General features: G+C 48.4%; 1 protein-coding gene across 1 annotated transcript in view; it reads right to left on the reverse strand.

Moving 5' to 3' along the window:
• Positions 1-4,943: 4,943 nt before the first annotated feature.
• Positions 4,944-20,039, reverse strand: part of EPHX2 (epoxide hydrolase 2) — a 57,840-nt gene continuing 42,744 nt past the window's right edge. The window contains exons 13-19 of the mRNA XM_007466164.1: positions 15,193-15,264; positions 13,437-13,470; positions 12,216-12,318; positions 10,338-10,407; positions 7,580-7,660; positions 5,558-5,616; positions 4,944-5,414 (exon numbers count right to left, since the gene is read on the reverse strand). Coding sequence (XP_007466226.1) covers positions 5,336-5,414; positions 5,558-5,616; positions 7,580-7,660; positions 10,338-10,407; positions 12,216-12,318; positions 13,437-13,470; positions 15,193-15,264 — 498 coding nt within the window. The 3' untranslated portion in view covers positions 4,944-5,335. The remainder of the gene's footprint in view (positions 5,415-5,557; positions 5,617-7,579; positions 7,661-10,337; positions 10,408-12,215; positions 12,319-13,436; positions 13,471-15,192; positions 15,265-20,039) is intronic.

Raw genomic sequence — 20,039 nt, forward strand, 5'->3', positions numbered from 1 at the left:
AAAAAAAAGGCTGCTGTAAGGCATAAAGTTCATTCAACAAATGACAAAGCTGGATGGCAAGGTTTAAAGCATCCCCTGCTTCTTAGGGTTCCCTTCCATCTCAATCCAGGATAACTGATGGAGACACTGACCAAATAATACATCTCCTCAATCTATTCCAATGGCAACAAAGACCACTGTTTGGGGCTTTCTCTGGATTTTTCTTACCTTGATTTGCATAAACAAAGAATTGTTTTTGTCTTCCAAATTCTGATACAAGCCAAATAGTCACACAAGCTCCCCAGTGCTGAGGCGTTCTGCCCATACATCTTGGCAGCAACTTTATGGAAAACAGTAAGGAACTACATACACAACAGAGGTTAGGTCCTAACCCAGGTCCTTTTAAAACTGGAAGTAAATTTCTACTTGATTAAAAAGTGAGTTTATGACCTGCAGAATGGGAGAAAATCTTCGCAAATCATATAATGGATTAATATCCAGAGTATATAAAGAACTCCTACAACAACCAAAACCCAACCCTGATTTAAAAATGGGCAAAGAATGCACATTTCTCCAAAGAAGATATACAGATGTGAATATAGCACATGAAAAGATGCTCATCACTTAGTACCAGGGAAATGCAAAACCAAACCACAAAGAGATGCCACTTCAAACCCATTAGGATGGCTATTACCCAAAACTCAGAAAACAACGAGTGACAGTGATGATGTGGAGAAATTGAAACCCTCTGCATTGCTGATGGGAGTGTAAAATGCTTCAGTCGGTGTGGAAAACACTACCGTGGAGAGAATTACCGTAGATCCAGCGATCCCACCTCTGGGTACATACACAGAACTGTAAGCAGGGGCTTTAAGAGATACTTGTACACCCAAGTGTCAACTGATGTATGATTGGATCAACAAAATGTGGAATATACATACAACGAAATATTATTCAGCCTTAAAAAGGAAGGAAATTCTGACACAGGCCACAACATGGACGAGCCTTGAGGATTTCAGGGGCTCAGAACGAGCCTCCCCAGAGTGTGTTACTTTTGCACGAGGAGCTAAAGGCAATAGAGCCCCTGTGGGTTCAAGAGAAACTACTGCTCCTTCCTCAACTACCTATTTAAATTTAAATTTAAACTTAAATTTAGATTTTAATTTAAATTTAAATTTAAATTTAAATTTAGAATTTAAATTGGGGATTTTTCCCAGAAAAGAGTTATTACCGGAGATAAGTTTTGTCTGAGTGGCACCATGTATATGGCAGGGCGAATACCTAAGTATCCAGCATCTGCTCTTCCTTTTATCATCCTGTGAATGACCCTCCTGTCCTTGGAAGCCCCAGGCTCCTATCCCATTCCTTAGCTCAGGGTGGCATATATACCTCACTTTACCTTTCTCTCTCTGACCCTCTCACGTATGTAGGGTTCCCGTTATGTGCAAAATTAAATTTGATCTTTCCTGTTAATCTATCTCATGTCAATTTAATTCTTAGACCAGCCAGAAGAACACAGAAGGGTAGAGGAAAGTTTTCTTCCTCCCTGACAGGATCTTATACTAAGTGAAATAAGCCAGTTACAAAAAGACAAATACGCTATGAATCCACTGATATGAAGCAGCTAGAAGAGCCAAATTTACAGAGACGGAAACTAGAATGGGGGTTTCCAGGAACTGGGGGATGGAGAAAAGAGAGCTAGCGTTTAATGGGGACAGGGTTGCTTGGGAAGATGAAAAGGTTGTGGAGGTGGACGGTGGTGATGGCTACACAGCAATGTGAATGTACTTAATGCCACTGAGCTGTGCACTGAAAAATGGTAAATTTTATGTTACGCAAGTTTGACCACAATTTAAAAAAAGTGAATTTACAGGAATAGGGGTATCACTGGTATTCTTTCTAAAGCAGGTGCCAGCCTCCAAATCCAGGAAATATGTACGGAAATAAGACAAAATGTATTTAGGTAAACTGCCAGAATGACTACCCATACCTTATTAATATGAAAGCTGTAAAAACCTACAGTATCTTCAACTGTGTTATTAAAATAATTATCGCATTTGTCTCATGAAGCAGAAGCTCAGTGACATACCCTCGTGGTTTATCCAACGGATCCTAGGGAAGATGTGTAGATGTCTAGAATCTGGATGTCTTCTCCCGAATTTAGTGCTATCGGCACACATGCCAACAGTAAGAGATCTACCAAGGCCTGGGACGGTGAAGATACTCAGGCAACTGGTCATCCATCTCATGAAGCAGGAGAGCAAAAATCAAGCATCTGAAACTAACGCATTTACCCATTCAAAACACCAGGCATGCGCTGGGCTAGGGTCAAGGATGAATCACCTAGACAGGCAGGCTCCAATCCCAAGAACCTGACAGTCTGGCAGAAGAAACAATTAACAATTGGGTGCAGCGGCCAACACTGGGGAGAAACTTCCACAACTGCCAAGAAAGTCTTTTATTTGTGGCCAGATGGATTCCTTTGAACTGCGAGGCATGACGTTTCCCACCCAATTCTTGTTGCCAAAACCTTTGAGCTTCTGACCTACGTATTTTAACCATCGTTTAGTTTTAATTTGTGCTCATGGTAATGTCAGTGTGAACAGTGGGCCTTAGAGTCACTTCCAGGCCGAAAACCATGGGTTCATTATACCCCAAGAGAGACAGGAATAGCTTTTTGTCGCATGCTCTAACTAGATGCATTTTTAGAAGATATTTCTCCTGGAAACCTTGGACCCTGCTAGTTGACAGCCACCGAGTGTGAGGACAGAACCTGTGAGTGATCTCAGCTCCCTGGAGGGAGCTCTATGATCTCACTGATATGTGGGTGGGGTCTTCCATGCCTCTTTTAAAAAGCTATTTTCCTCTGCAGAGGTAAATACACTTGTTATCTAGGCCCTTTGTAGTCTGAAATAAAAATAACATTTTTAAATCAAATCAATTTGAACATACCTCAAACAACTTGTAGTTAACAAGGCATCTGAAAAGTATTTTCGGGAATGACCTAAAGACCTTTTCCAATGGAGCGTTTTTTTTTATGACCCTCAATCTTGTATGACTGGTGATATTTGTGTTGCAATGCTACGAACTAGTTTCGTCCGGCCCTTATTTGCCGAAAGAGTAGAATTTCTGAGCATTTTGAATGGTTTACAGAGATTACTGGGTAGAATTCTGGAAATGGAGACAGGCCGAATAGGTTTGCCTACTTGTGCTTCTTTAGATGAGAGATGTTCTAAGATTCTTGTTTCCTCCAACCAATTCTGGACAAATAAGCCTGGACACACGCAGTTAGTGAAATAATGTTAGCCGGCTTCCGTAGTCATTCCCCCAGAGCACACATTTGCTTTTTAAATGAGTCCTTTAATTCTCTGATCCAGAAGGGAGGAGGTGGTGGTGGGCTGGCTGGAAGGCACCGTTCTAGGGCCCTGTACGTATTCACTCATTTAATACTCCGTGCCAGGCACCGTTCTAGGGCCCTGTACGTATTCACTCATTTAATACTCACGACCACCTATGAGTTTGGTGCTATTAATGTCCTTTTCTAATAGAGGAACCTGAAGCACAGTGACCTCTTTCTCGAGGTCACTCTGTGGTCGGTGGCCGAGCAGGGATCTGATCTGGGTAGTCTCACCCCAGATTTAGAAAAGAAAAGAGCCTTTGGTAGAAGGAGCTCAGCCTGCAGAACCAGACAGCATGCATCTGAATCTAGGCTCTGCCCCGCACTAGCCAAGTGACCTTGGGCAAATTATCTGAACCTCAGTTTTCCCATCTGTTAAATGGGAAGGATAAGAGTTGGTCAGTGTAGGGCTCCAGGCACACAGGGGTATTTAAGAATGATCGCTGTTAACATTTCTAATCTGCCCCTTGCTTTCTGCACACACCTGGACATACATACCCTTTTCTGCCTGGTTAATTTACATTCATCCTAATTCAGAATTCAGCCTGGAGACACCACCTCGTCCACAAGCTTGCCCTGCAGAAAGAGCAGCGAGGGACGTGAACATAGATTGCTGAGCACACCATGCCAACAGAGCAGGGAGACAGGGCACATGGCTACACGTGGCTGGTGGCCACTCTATCTGGTAGCACAGAACCGACCATTTCAATCGCGTCAGAAAGTTCCACGGGAATATAAGTTGGTGTAGCCACTATGAAAACAGTATGGAGGTTCCCCCAAAAGCTAAAAATAGAGTTGCCATCTGAACCTGTTATCCCACTTCTGGGCATATATCTGGAGAAAACTGTAGTTTGAAAAGATACATGCACCCCTATTTTCATAACAGCACTATTTACAATAGCCAAGACATGGAAACAACCTAAGTGTCCATCAACAGATGAATGGGTAACGAAGATGTGGAATATTAGCCATAAAAAAGAATGAAATACTGCCATTTGCAGCAACATGGATGGACCTAGACGTTGTCATACTAAGTGAAGTCAGAGAAAGACAAATATCATATGATATCACTTACATGTGGAACCTGAAATATGATGCAAATGAACTTATTTACAAAACAGAAACAGACTCGCAGACATAGAGAACAGACTTGTGGTTGCCAAGGGGGAGGGGGGTGGGGGAGGGATGGATTAGTAGTTTGGGATTAGCAGATGCGAACTACCACATATAGAATGTATAAACAACAAAGTCTTACTGTATAGCACAGAGAACTATATTCAATATCCTGTGATGAACCATCACGGAAAAGAATATGAAAAAGAATGGATACACATATGTACCTGAATCACTTTGCTCTACAGCAGAAATTAACACGACATTGTAAATCAACTACACTTCAATAAAATAAATTAATAAAAAAAGAAAGTTCTACCAGACAGCACTGCTCCAGATCATGCAGAGACTCGTAGAGAGTCAGAGCAGAGGAAACAGTGTTCACCCAAACGCGATACTTTCTTAGAACAATCACTCTGCTTTCCTCCCAAGAACACAAACAGCACTAAGCCAGTTGTCTTCATTTTATTGAATAAAGGAGTTCCCATCTCTGCTGAAAAGCTTCTAAATTGCTGATTTTGCATCATCAAAACGCTGACTTGATTATCAAAGAGAAATCACCCCCTGGCCATCCCGTTCTGTCCCCCACAGAACACTAACCATCCTTAGACATAAAGTGATACGTTTATACCCAGAGGATTAATCACACGTGATTTTTCCTATATCTAAAATTAGGTCAAATCTGACTCATTTCATTTAGAGAAAATCACTCTTTGCTGCAAACCCCTTCAGAACAACGCTGCTGGTTTTGAGAGATGCGGGTAAGGCCCCATCCGGGTACCAGAGAAGCGCCCCCAGCAGATGAAGCGGTTGGACTGCCTGCTGGCGGCTGACACAGGTCACACCCTAAAGCTTCGAGACCTCCCGTGGGTCACTGGCGTCAGTCTCCAGCCACTCAATGAGGATCTGATTCAACTCTGTGGGCCTGGAAAGGGAACAGAAGGCAATTCGCATCTGTCTGGACGCACTCCCTCACGCAGGCGAAGGCAGAGGTGGTAAAGTAAGCGGCTTATTGGAGGCGAACAGGGAGCCCTGACGTCCCCCACCCAGGGACCCCCATCTCCTTACTTCTCCATCTGTGTCCAGTGTCCACAATCCTTAATGTGACCCCTTTTCAGGTGGGGGATCTGGAAGAAAACCCCACCCGAAAAAGTAAATGGCAGAAGGCAAGTTCTCTGCTCCCGGTGGGCCGCCCCCCTGAAAACCCCGTGTGATTTAGGAAAGGAATGACCACTGATCAAGCTCCTACTATGTGCTAGGTGCTCCACATGCACTGCCTTATTTATCTTTTTATTATATACATTTATTTATTTTATTTATTTATTTTTGGCTGCATTGGGTCTTCGTTGCTGCGTGCGGGCTTTCTCTAGTTGTGGCGAGCAGGGACTACTCTTTGTTGCAGTGCGCGGGCTTCTTATTGCGGTGGCTTCTCTTGTTGCGGAGCACGGGTTCTAGGCACGTGCGCGTCAGTCGTTCTGGCACGCGGGCTCTAGAGCGCAGGCTCAGTAGTTGTGGTGCACAGGCTTAGTTGCTCTGCAGCATGTGGAGTCTTCCTGGACCAGGGCTCGAACCCATGTCCCCTGCATTGGCAGGCGGATTCTTAACCACTGCGCCACCAGGGAAGCCCTGCCTTATTTATCTTTGACCATGATCCTTTGGGTAATATGAAGGCTCAGAGAGGTTAGGTAACTGGCCCAAGGCCACACAGAGAGTGGCTGTGCTAAGATTCAAATTCAGGCTGACCCATACTCATCACAACAGACTGTCTCCCTCCAGAACCATTAAGACTTGGCCCGTTCACTGCCTGGAAAATGCCGGGTCGAGCTTGGCTCTTGCCCTGTAGCCATGACTGTGTCCCCTTCCCATGTCGCCTCCCTCCTCCCTGGTGATCTGCACGCAGGGCTCTTCAGTTTCCCTTTTGGCACCTGAATCCCCAAAGTGGGTCACAGCCCTCCCTTGACTGGCTCCACCACCCACAAAGGGCGTCCTTGGCAACGTGCCTTGAAACACGCTCTCTCCACCGCACTGGATGATGCCAACAAAGCCACTGCCAAGTGCAGGCGAACGCTCTCAGCATCCAGCCAGGATACACGAGCAGTCACAGTGACCCCACTTGCAGGTCTCCCAATCCCTACCAAGCTCCACACTTTCTGCAGACTGTGATTCCAAAACACAGGTTTGATACCCATCTCTCCACTTTAACGGTCCCCTCACCCACAGGTCCACACAGCTCAGCCTGGCCCAGTGGGCTCAGGATAACCTCCCAGCCGCACCCTCTGACCTCTCTCATCCATCCTCACCTCTCAACACCCTGTCTCCTCTCCCGTTCTCTCTCTGCCGGGCAAGGCTTAGGAGTTCCTCAAGGCCAGAGGCAGTGGTCAGCACCTCTGTGAAGCCCTCGCTCCCAGCTGTGCCCTTGTCCACACAAGCCTCCTGCATATGGGGTGAACTGCTGGACATGACCTCCTGTGGGGTGGGGTCTGCACCTCATTCATCTTTACCTCCCTGGTATCTAGCACTGTCCCAACTCATCTAAGTGCACAGGAAAAGCCCATGAAATGAAAGAATGAGTGAGTGATGAGAGATTGCATCAGTGAAGGGGAAAGGAAGCAGCAGTCTTTTTTTTTCTTTTTTCTTTTGGCCACACCACGTGGCATGTGGGATCTTAGTTCCCTGAAGTGTGGAGTCTTAACCACTGGACCACCAGGGAAGTCCAGGAAGGAGCAGTCTTTTTTTTTTTTTTTTTTTGGCAGTCCGCGGGCCTCTCCTGTTGCGGAGCACAGGCTGCGGATGCGCAGCCTCAGCGGCCATGGCTCACGGGCCCAGCCGCTCCGCGGCATGTGGGATCTTCCCGGACCGGGGCACAAACCCGCGTCCCCCGCATCAGCCGGCGGACTCTCAACCACTGCGCCACCAGGGAAGCCCCCGAGGAGCAGTCTTAATCGCTGCTCCCAAAAGGCGAGAGTGATGCTGCTAAGGAAGCCCTCGTCAAGCGAGCGGTTCCCCTGAACATCCCACTCTTCATCCTCTGGGACGCCTGCGCCCTCCTCCAAGAAGCCCCAATGGCCCCGAGCAGGACCATTGCCTTACCCAGTCCTCCATATGCTTGGACATCTCAGGAACGAGCACGAAGTCCTTCTCTGCGGTGACCATCAGGGCCGGCATCAGGATCTGGGGAGGGATAACGGGAAGGAGAAGCAGACTCCACGCTCAGGCCCTCCCTCCCCGGGGCGAGGAGATGTTATTTTCACACTGCAGGGCCTCCCCCACTATTAACTCCCCCGCAGAAGACCCCTCACAGCACCACTGTGGTCTGGCTTTGTTTCCGCCACGTGCTTTGAGTGAAGGAGGCACCAGTATTACTAAAGATCTGAAAGGATGGTGTGCGAGATTAGAAAATGTGTATCTTGCTCTCTGCCCCTGGTTCCCGGCATAGAGCCCCTGAAACCCTTGTAAATTCCTAAGTGATAAGAGCACTTCTGTTCCAGTGAGGTGACTCTGGCTGGGCTCCTGGATGGGGGCTGGTCACCAGGAAGACAAAGCCATGATTAGACACTTGGGATTTTCAGCTACCTTCTCCCCCACGTCTGGAAGGTGAAAGGGATGAGGGGCTGGAAATGGAGTTAATAATTGATCGCCATCTACGTGAGGAAGTCTCCATAAACATCCACACAATCCCAGTAGCAAGGAGTTCGGAGAGCTTCTAGGTTGGTGAAATCCACACCAAAAGGATAACACACCTCAGTTCCACAGGGACAGAGGCTCCTGGGCTTGGGACCCTCCCAGACCTCACCCTGTGGATTCCTTCATCTGGCGGTTCATCTGTGTCCTTTATCAAATCCTTTAATAAACTAGTAAATGTAAGTAAGTGTTTCCCAGAGTTCTGTGAGCCACTGTAGAAAATGAACAGACCCAAGGAGGAGGCCCTGGGAGCCTCCAATTTATAGCCAATCAGTTGGAAGCACAGGTAACAACCTGGACTTGGGGTTGGCGTCTGCAGTGGGGAGTAGTCTTGTGGGACTGAGCCCTTAACCTGTGGGCTCTGACACCGTCTCCAGGTAGATGGTGCCAGAACTCAGTTAAATTGTAGGCCACCCAGCTGGTGTTGCAGAGAACTGCTTGGTGGTGTGTGGAAAAACCTCCACACATTTGGTGATAAGAAGTGTCAGAAAGAAAGCGATTTGTGTGAAAGTAAAGGAGACACACAGGAGGAAAAAAATGGGTTTTTCTCATACGGATGGATTCAGCCACGTATTGACCACACAGGTTGTGTGTGTGTGTGTGTGTGTGTGTGTGTGTGTGTGTGTGTGTGTCTGACACCAAACAGATGGCACTGGGAAGGAGGAAAGATGCCCTTAGATGGAGATCAATATTCCTTTTCTATGAATTGAACGGACGCTTCACCCAGGGAGCCAGAGTGTGACTGGGCCAGCCACGCTGGGGCCAGTGTGACATTACAGGCAGCAAAGGGACTTCACTTTTTGTCTACTGATACATGGGGCACCGCAAGGTCGAGAGAACCTCCTTTTACTCTGTGTTCTCAAGCTACCATGACAATTTCCAAATGGCGTTCACTGTCCCTGGGTAAGGAATGCGCACCATTTTTTACCTACAACACAGAACTGTGCGCCTCTCACCGTGCCCCGTTCACCAAGGGGTGAAGACCCAGTGGTGGTTTTGTGGCTGAAATGAATCCTGAGGCTGCTGTGGGGGTGGGACGGACACTCTAGAATGTTCCAGGTGAAAACGTAAAGCGGTGGCGGAGGCAATGGGAGGAGGTGGGAGATGAGGAAGATCTGGAAGGGAACTGCAGAAGAGGGGGTCCCCAAACCTACTGCCATCGGGGTTCACCTCCCCGAAGACCTCATCCTCGTCCCTCATGCTTTGAGAGAGTCTGCCAATCAAACTGCAGTTTTGTCATTTTTGTCCATCACAGATTAGAGTGATGATAGGCTAAAGAGCATTAATTAAACCACTACTACGTACTAGGCACTGTTCTAACTCAGCATTTGATGTGCGTCAACCCACTTTATCCTTACACAGCTCCTGCCTGAGGTAGGCACCATTCTTGTCACTTCCATATTAGCGGCCACGGAGAACAGAGTGGTTAAGTGCCTTGTCACACAGGGCACAGGTCACACATCCCAGGCCGACTCTCTGCCCAGCCTGCTCTGAACCACTGTTTTTATGCTCTACTGCCTCAAGACCTAACCCCGTGAGGTCAGGACCTCGCCCGTGTTATCTGCACCATTCCTGGCATATAGAGGGCCGTTCATTTTTGACTGAATCAAGAAGATGGCCAGGGCTACCGAGTGAGCTGAGGAACGTGAAAATGCAATTTCCCTTAGGTTTTTAATGTTTTGAATGTAAACCAGGGACCCCATTACTCCCTTTGCAGACCCAGGGGTTGGAAACCTGTCTTCTGCTTGACAAACAAGGAAACTGAGACTCGGACTGACCCGGTCGAGGTGAAGCAGCCAGAGGTTAAAGCCCCGTCTCTCTGAGAGCACGTAACGTTCCTCTGTGAGCCAGGAGCTTCATCCTTGTTACCTCTGGGAGTTAACTGGACCACCTGCGGCCTGAGCCAGGGCACCGCCGGGAGACCTAGGTGGTCCAGACGGCTGCTGCAGTCACCTGGCAGACCCCTGTCCCCACCCTCTCCCCACCCTCTGCCGTTCCAGGAGAAGCAGCAGCAAAAGAGGTCCTAAGAGGAAACCCTGCAGTGGAGGCACCTCCAAAAGCAGCCGGCTGGTCTGTCCACCCCTGGCCCTGACCCAGCAGCCTATCAGTTGGGCCCACGGACGCCCAAAGGGTGACTCGCTGGGGAGGGGAGCAGCGCTGAACTCACCCTCCTTCCCGAGCCTTTGCAGCCCCACTGCCAGTTCCTTTCCATGTTCCGGTACCAGTTTAGAGGCCCCCTGGGAGGGGCGGATGAAGGAATAAAAAGAGGAAAGCCTTTAGTAGATGCTTGTGCTACAGGCCCCACCACAGCAACCCGCTCAGCATAGAGCCAGTCTTCCCAGCAAGAGCAAAGGCTCCTGCACGGGGAAGAGAACAGAGCCCAGGATTCACACCCCGGTGCCCTGCGTGCCTGCCGGGCTTTACCGAGCACGGCCTGGTGCAGGCACAGCACTGGGCTGAGGGCTGATGTTCTCTGAAGTGGGCATCCGGGGACACACAGAAATCAGCCCTACAGGACTCTCCATTTTCTCCCGGGACTGTCTCGGAAGACGGGGGTTGGGGAGCTTGGTTTAGTGCCCTCACCAACCAGGGCCACTCCCCTGTCCCAGGAAGCCCACAGAAAAGGGCCACCGGGAGGTGCTTCCTCCTAATGTGACATCGGGAAGTGATGCCGAGGTGTCTCCTCCGGACAGGTAGGGTGGCTCCAGGGCTGTACCTGGAGCACTGTCCCAATCCTCAGGTATGGAATGGGTTGGTGCTGTCCGGCCCTTGAGGCTTCCGGTGAAAGGGAGGGCCCGGAAAGACCTTGGACAAGTCACGTGCCCTTTGGGGACTTCTGATTTTCCCTCCTGTGCAAGGAGGGGTCGGATCGGATTGCCTATATGTTCCCTTCCAGAGAACCTCTGTCCCCCAGTCTGAGACTCTTAAATTGTCCCCCACTTCGGGTGGTGGGGGGGAAGAAAGGAGATGCTTAAGGTTGAAATTGTGATACTGGAGACACTGGGGTCTAAAGGCCACCACGGGTGTTCATGGCCAAGGTCACCACACCGTGAACTTGTGGGCTGGGCTGACGAAGGTGGTCCTGCTGTTGGGCTCCTTCTGCGCCCCTGGGTCTGAGTGAGGGATGGGAGCGTGAGAAGAGAGGAGGAAGATGGAAATGCGGTGACCTGCAGCGCCCCTGAAGGACTCACGAGCTTTGAAGATTTGCAATATCCAAATACGTGAAGGGACACGCAGAAAAGGGGATGTTAAGAGGGATTCTCAGTGATTTCAGGGCAGGGCCCTGAAACTCAGCATAAAAACAGACCTGAGAAAAAGGAGCGAAGTCTGGCAGAGACTACAACGTGGGCAAACCAGAGTGAAAGGAGCTACACACGAAGGACCACACAGCGTACAACTCCGTTTGAGTGAAACATCTGGAATGGCAGCTCCAGGGGGACGGAGAGCAGATGGGTGAGTGATCAGATCTGGGGGCCCAGGGGAAGTGGGGGTGACCGCGAAAGGGAACAGAGCTGCTTTCTGGGAGATGAAAACACTTTAAAATGGATCGTGGTGACCCATAAAATGTGTCGTGACGGCGCAGCTCCATGAAATGACTAAAAACCATTGAACTGTACACTCTGAGAGGGTGAATTCTATGGTATGTGAGTTAGAGCTCAGTAAAGCTGAGCCTATAACCACCGTCCCCCCACCGAATATGTATGCAGTTTTTGAGGTTACGTGGGGTTTTTTTGTTTTTCTGAAGTAAGAACTCACAGCTGTCGTCTGATCCTCACAGAGGTCACCACTGAAAAAAAGTTAAAAACATCTGCTCTGAAGGGGCCCCTAAGCATAAGGGAGAACGAGCTGAACTCTCCAAACTAGAGCAGGCTGAGCATCGTCAGTTAGTGAGCCTCCCGGCACTGGAGGCATTCAAGCGGAGGCTGGCCAGGCTTTCACTGGGACTGAGCTGGCACTGGGCCTCACCCTGCACTGTGAGAGCAGAAGAGCCCCTGTCTGCCCACCTTCTCTCTCCTGTGTTCTCCTGGGGTGCTGTTCTCTTTACCTGAAACCAGACTTCTTGAACTGCTGAACATAGAACTGGATGTCCTCCTCGGTGACCATCTTGCTGAGGCTGGGCTCCCCTGGCGTATTCACAAAGAGTCCTCCTACAAAAAGCCACTTGTTTCCTCTCCCACCCTCTGGGTCAGGTGTCCAAGTTCCAACACCTGAGACCCTTCACCACCCCTCCTTCTTTTATTACTGTTCTCTGTCTCCCCAGGAGACTTGAGCTCCCGGAGGGCAATGACTCTAACTCGTGCTTTTGGATACCTGCCCCTGCCTCACACCAAGTGTGCGCTCAAAACTTTTGAGGAATGAAGGACTGAACGATTGACTACGTGAATAAGTAAAGAGGTGGAAGGAGGGAAGGGAGAGGTGTTCCTGACCAGTGAGAGGAGTGTGGTCTTTAGGCTTGGAGGAGTTTAACTCCAGCCTGGCCACTCTGGACAAATTCTGTAACTCTTCTGAGGCCCATTTTCCTCATCTGTAGAATAGAGATAATAGTGAGAGTTTTTACGGATGTCACGAGAAATATAAACAATATTACTAAAGTGGTCTAACCCAGTGTCTGATGCACACAGTAGGTGCTCAAACAAGTGATAGCAATCATCATTATTAATAAAAATACAAGGGAATGATGGCAAAGTCACAGGCTTGGGGTCAAGCAAGGTTCTGTGGGAACAGTGCCGGATCCAGGAGTCAAGGGGATGAGCGCCAGTCTGCTCCCGGCTCTGGCTCCTCACTTATATCCAGACTGGGAGGGAGAACAGGGGCTGTCTTCACGGGATGGAACTGAGCCTGACGGAGGGGAGGCCAGGGCACTAAGACAGAGGAGACCTGGCTGGGGGTCTGGCCTGATTTCCACTCTGCCTGCACCAGGTGACCCTGCAGAGGTCAGCTCCTCTCCTGGGTCTCTGTCCTAATCAGTAGAGGGTGGATCTGCCCTGAAGAGCTCTGAGAGTCCTCCAGGCTCTTACTGTTTAAGATCTTGAATCCAAAACTTCATGGGGGAGAGGAAGCCAAGGCTGTGTGGTCAGCCCAGGGTTAGGGTGAGTGCGATTCACCAGCAGGGATCTACGTTAAGCAAGTCAGGGCTTAACTAGTTCAGGGCTGGCAGGTGGCTGCCTCTGCCCACAGCTGGCAGATGGAGAAACACTCATTTAACGTTCGGCTGGCTCCCGTCATGGCCCTCCTGTCTCCATTCCCTCCTGAGAATGTCTCTTACCCATTTCACAGACTCTGTTCGTGGTGAGAAAAGTCTGGAGGGAGAAAAGTTAGAAGGGATGTCATGGTTCAAGCAAAGGAAATATGTAAGGAACGAGGCATCTAAAAACCCTACAAGTGCCAGCAGACTATACAAACATGCTAAATGCCCAAGAGAGCTAGGCGGGTCCTGAGTGGTCAGAGCAGAGGCAGCTCACAACCAAGCTCCAAGGCCAAGACTGCTCCTGGGTGCTTGCGGGTCTTGGGAATGTAAGGACTTGGGTGTATCAACCAGTGGGAACAAGAGATGAGACCTTAGGTCAGATGCGAAGGTAAAAGTGAGATCCTCCCCACCCCTCCACGGTGAATCCAGTCAATCTGGGGTCCTCAGTTAAAGGGTGGACTAGAAAGAACCCACCCACCATGACAGAGAGATGTCAAAGGAGTTGGTCCATTCAGTTTGGTACTAAGAGGAAACCAAAAAAAGCTCCCCTAGGAATTCATAGCCACAAGCCTGCCTTCACACGTGATTCTGTTTGAATCCACACTACGAGATCTGGAAACCCCCACTAAGTGAAGTAAACGACAACAGCTAAAGTGAGCTTGGGCTGGTGGCCTGGCAGGAGAAGCAAAAGCTAAACCACTCAGGAGGGCCATTTCCTCCATCTCAGCTGAAGCAGGTTGGAGCAGAGTAAGCTCTGCTAAAGATGAGCTCACAAACCCAAATTACAGAGCTCTCTCCCTACCCTGCCCCACCCCCTGCACATATACACTAAAGCCCCATTGCAGGAGACAGCAAACATAGCAAACAGTAAAACAAGACTCTCCAGGAATACCAAATAATAGAACTTGCACAGAGAGAGGATGAAAAATGCGTATGCTTAAAATGATTAAAGACAAAAGAAGGAACTGAACAACAAGAACAGAACAAGACTCTATTGAAAGAGATCAGAATGCTTTGAAAAAGAACCAAATGCAACTTTCAAAATTACAGATGGGCTGAACTGCAGATCAGACATGACTAAAAGACAAATAATACACCAGAAGGTAGACCTGAGACCAATTTCTTACAAGCAATGACAGAAGCTTCTAGAAGAAAATAATTGTCAACCTAGAATGCTATACTCAGTTAAACTGTTCTTTGGGATTGAAAGCAAAATAAAGATATTTTCAGGCCAAAAAATTATGAGTTTACTGCTAACAGACTCTTACTGAGAAAACTACAAAAGAAGGTACTTCAGTAAGAAAGAAATTTGAACTTAGTATAAAAGAGTGAGGTGCCAGAAGTGGTCAGCAAAGAAACTGGCAAAAATCAGGCCAGCTAAGTAGGCACTGACCAGATACAGCAACAGCAACAGTGACTCCTAACACGTAAGATAGGAGGGTGGGGTTACCGCGTTAAAGCATTCTAGGCTCCTCTGGTTGTTCAAGAAAAGGGTTAGAAGCATCAATTAATTCTGCACTTTGATAAGCAATTATCCATATGAAAATGGCAATGGCAATAACAGCAGAATTTCTAAACTGTCACCATTATAATCCTTTTTGCTCTGCGTTTCATAGCCCTACTGGTGTGTGACAGAGAGGACAGGACCTTTCCTCATTAATGGAGGGACCAGTGGAGCCCTAACTACAGAAGTCAAAGAAAAGAAGGCAAGTTGCTTATTCCCAGACCCTGACATCCCCTATCCCCCCATCCTCCCAGGGAAGCCATCTGGGGATCTGCACCCCTGAAGCTTCCCCTTCCTGCTTACCCCCACCCTGCTTCCCGCACCCCTCACCTCAGCACTTGCTCTGAAGAAGCTTCTGAAAGTCCGATTCAGGTTCTGCTCCAGTTCAACCTCTGCCACTCCCTAGAACAACCAAGAAAGCAAAATGAAGGACTCAGCAGAGATCTTGGAAACTGATCTGACCCAAAGCCAGAAGCTCCCAACCTCTGTCCCATCCAGCCCAAGTTTCATTAGAAGTGCATGAATTTGAATTTTCATATTGAAACACGTGTTTTTTTTTAAAAAAAAAAGGTTTGAATAAAATATGAGATGCTCGCAGTGGTCCCCTCCACCCCGCCCCACACCAGGGAGGTGGGTTTATGGTTGCTGCTTTCTTTTCTGTTTATCTAAAGCCCTACAGTGGGAATGTATTACTTATAATAATCACTTTATTATTATAGGCTGGGGAGCCTATAATAGTAAGAGTATGGCAGTGTATGGTGGTCCATTCTGGCTGCTATAACACAATACCATTGATCAGGTGGCTTCTAAACTCAGACATTTATTTCTCATAGTTCTGTAGTCTGGGCAGCCCAAGATCAAGGCATTAGCAGATTCAGTATCCAGCGACAGTTTGTTTCTTGGTTCATAGATAGTCACCTTCTCACTGTGTCCTCACATGGAGGAAAGCATAAGAGAGCTCTCTGGAGTTTCTTCTAAAGGGCACTAATCCCATTCATGAGGGCTCCACCCTCAAGAACTAATCATCTCCTCGAGGGCCCACCTCCTAATACCATCACATCTGGGTTAGGATTTCAACACACGAATTTGGGGGGCTCACAAACACTCAGTCTAGAGCACAGTGCTGGCCTACTTTCTCCTCCTCCTTTCCAACTGCTCACCTGAACCAGCTAAACTGAGTTGCAGGATGTTTTCTGAAGGGGCACCCTACTTTCTCAGCTCTGTGGTTTAACGCATTGTAACTTCCACCAAGAGCACCTACTTCCCTCAGCTTGGCCTTCAAGAAGCCTTCAACACCTGTGCCAAACACTGCCTTCTCCATGAAGCCCTCCCCTCCCCCATCACAGTAAAACAGCTCAGCTCTTCCTGGATCTCACAGAGCCTTTCATGTCCTCTCCATGGTCCACCCTGAGAGCAGGCAAGCTCCTACTCATCTTCTTCCCCAGGGCATCTGTGACTGGTCCTGGATGGAGCAGAGGCTGAATGTATGTTTGTTCCTTTCCTCCGAGGAATGTTCCTGCAGAGAAGGGTCCTGTAAGCCAGGTCAGCGAAGTGTTCTGGTGGCCAGCGGCCCTCAGACCCTGCACACTTTAAGAGGTCCTGCTACCCTGCACTCATTTGTTCTGCATATGGCACGTCATGAGAGCTCTGGATCTACGAGACAGCAGCACTGTAGGCAAGGAAACATTTATCACCAAGCAGTGCTGGATCTGCAGTTCGAGATTTTCTGAAGAAAGCAATGCTGGCATGTTAATTACAATCCCCTCACACGTGTAAGATTCCATTATGACGGAGAATCAGTCGTGGCCTTCAGTTACGTGACGAATGTCGAGGCGAGAAACAGCCATGGAAGGCAGTACATTTTACGCGCTCAATAAACGCCCTGCATGTTGCCACGGGTCATCATTCTTATTTATTGAGAGCAGTCCCTAGCTGCTGTTCATGAGCTTGTGATGTGTCTCAGTGTGTGGAGGAGTCTCCACGAGTCCAGAGGTCTGGACTGGCTGCAGAGCTCAAATAGTACTTAAAAGAGCAAATGAATGTCAAAAGGGTCAATAAAAAATCAAAGAGAGCCCAAAGGTAAATAAGTCTCTACCCACGTGAAAGCATGTCAGATCAACAGGGATGAAGAGGACAAAGGTGAGGGCCAGAAAGGGGAGAAGATAAGAGCATTTGTACTCTGGTTGTGTGCCCTGCCGATACCATCGGACGCTCTGTAATTCATAAAAGGTGATACCCTATTTTTAAGTCCCACAGACCAATGACAAGCCTCCCACCAGTCCAGCTGGATAGGGTTCCTCCCTTTGTGCTCCTGATCATGGGAATTAAAGGATGAACTTTGGAATCCAACAAACAAGGCTCCAAGCCCCACTACTACTACTTATTAACTGGGCAACTTAATCTTCCAGAGCCTCAGTTTCCTCATCTATAAAATGGGAGTTTTGTAAGGATGATAGGAGATAACGCCTGTTTCTGACCATGCCTGGTAGATACATAGGAGGGAGGCCAATAAATGGTGATTATTGTTATTATTATTATCTCCATCGTTAAAGTTATCTAGTTGCATGAGAACTGTCTATTTTTGGATCTGGTCCCCTCACAAGCCTGTGAATTTCTTAGGGACATACACTGTATCTTACTCATATTTTTATTCCCACTGTGATAGCACGGTAATAGCAGGTACCCAACACAGGCTAGAAGGTTGGGAAAAAGAGAGGGGGAAAAAAGGAAAGAATGTGAGATAAAGACTTCAGTGGGGGTGACTTCTAAATGATCACGTGGATTGTGGCTTTTATTTTCTTGCCCTCCATTGCAAGCTCACATTCATCAAAGAGGGTGTGAAATAAAATCCATATTTTATGGCAGGACAAGAAAAATTTAAACATAAAAAAATTTTCTCTGCCCTTTGGCCTCCTTTCTCCCCTCCACTGCGCACTGCGTACCTGCATTATGCATCGACCAAACCTCCCCCATCAGGAGAAATACCTGCTCAACCATAAAGAGCAATATTCTCCCAGCATCAACAAGACAACTCCTTAAAAGATAACATTCCTTCCTGATGTCGTAAGGGGCCACGATGAGCCATGGCCCACTACTTGCTAGATTGTGTAAACTGTCGATAATACATCATTTAATACACAGCCCTCTGTCTCAAAACATGTAACTGCGTTTTGACCTCGAACAGGCAGAACAGCTCTCAGAACTTTCTGAGGGGCTGTCCCCGGGTTATAGCCCTCAATTCGGCTTGAACAAAATTTTCCATTTCTGTCTTAGATCGATGGATTAATTTTTTTGTCGCAAAGGTAATTCTCCAGCTTGAGGTGGAGGGGAGCAGTAAGCCTCCAGAACTCTGCTCAGTGTTATGTGGCAGCCTGGATGGGAGGGGAGTTCGGGGGAGAACAGATACACGTAAATGTATGGCTGAGTTGCTTTGCTGTGCACCTGAAACTATCCCAACATTGTTAATCGGCTATACGCTAATATAAAATAAAAAGTTAAAAAAAAAATGAACGCGTCTGCTCTACTATTACCCCAGAGCTATCACCTGGGCAGGCAACTGAAGACAGCTCTAGGTTCTAAGGAAAAACTCCTAGAACAAAGCCTTTGGAATTCCATGAATCCTGGAGCTTGGTCTCAGAAGACTCTGGGGCTGTTTAAGGAGAAAGACTTCCTAAGAGTCAACATGGACCTCATGAAGGACTTGAAGTATAAGAAACCAACCTTGGGGCTTCCCTGGTGGTGCAGCGGTTAAGAATCCGCCTGCCGATGCAGGGGGCACGGGTTCGTGCCCCGGTCTGGGAAGATCCCACATGCCCCGGAGTGGCTGGGCCCGTGAGCCATGGCCGCTGAGCCTGTGCGTCTGCATCATAAGATTTAAAAAATGGAGCAGGTGGTGCTGAAAATACCCAGCTGATTCTATTTGTCTTTGCTGCCCAGAGCTGCCTCCTCTTCCCTTTCCTACTACACAAATGCAAAGGCCATGATCCCTTCTCTGAGAAGAAAAACACAGCTTTTGATCTGAGTTTCCACCAGACTCGGCAAATTCACAGGACAGGAGAGTAAACGTTGGCCAAGAGTTCAAAGAGCTCAAGGAGCTGGATCTTAACCTGGAGTCTGTCTAAGCCGCACCTTGAGGTGCTCAGCAAACTTGAGCAACACGTGGAAGGGCTGGGGGCGGGCGTCTGGACCCCTGAGTGTTCCTGGACACGGCCTCCAGGCTGGAGAGCAGTGGGGAAGACGGGGTGGGGTGGGAGGAGGGACGGGAAGGAGGGGCTCCCAGGGCCCACCCCTGAGTCACAGAGTTCCTCTATGTTATGTTTTATTCCTTGGCTTGAATTCAGCTTACATTTAAAGCTATCATCCATGTGAAAACCATCCAACTAGACCAATCCTTTTTCTGATGAGGAAACTGAGGGCCATAGATAGGAAGGGACTTGGCCAGTCCGTTTCCTCACCAAGAGGGAGCAGACGGGCTGGCGGGACGGCGCCCCCCTCCCACCATGGTTTCTCCTTAAGACCCAGCTTGGTGCCCATCCGGACCAGCCCCAGTTGCTGGATTCCCCCAACCGCTTCCTGGGAGCCTTTTAGTGGCCAGATCACTAATTTGAATATCGAACATTTCCCTGCCAAGAGGCTTTGTTCTAAGAACAAAACCATCCACCAACAGCTACCACAGACCAATAAAGGTACCGATTTTTCCACAAAGACTGTAACAACCTTTGAAATGAAAATCCTTGCTCTACTAGGGCTGCAATTAAGTAAGCGTCTTTCCCCTGAGGTCCCTCCTTCCATCAAGACCTTGAGCTTATCCTGGTTTCCTCCTCCCCTCTCTGCTTCGATGCACAGAGCACACAAAGAAAGTCCAAACTCCCTCCAAAGTGGGGCTTAAGAGGAGGTGTGTGGGCTGTGAAGTCAAACAAGGCGAGGTCAACATCCTGACCCAGTCACGTACCTGATCTCAGGCGAGTGAGTGAGGCTCCCAGAGCCTCGGCTCGCTCAGCTGAAAAGATGGGAAAGAACGCCACACACTGTTGCGAACAGAACCACCTGGCCCAACAGGCACCCAAAAAGCAGTAGTTGCAACCCAAGTGTCCATCAAGGGGAGAATGGATGAACTAAAAACTCACACAATGGGATATTATTCAGCCTTAAAAAAAAAAAAAAAAAAAAAAAGAAAT

This window comes from Lipotes vexillifer, unplaced genomic scaffold (genome assembly GCF_000442215.2).
Source record: "Lipotes vexillifer unplaced genomic scaffold, Lipotes_vexillifer_v1.1 scaffold308, whole genome shotgun sequence".
Classification (NCBI taxonomy): domain Eukaryota; kingdom Metazoa; phylum Chordata; class Mammalia; order Artiodactyla; family Lipotidae; genus Lipotes; species Lipotes vexillifer.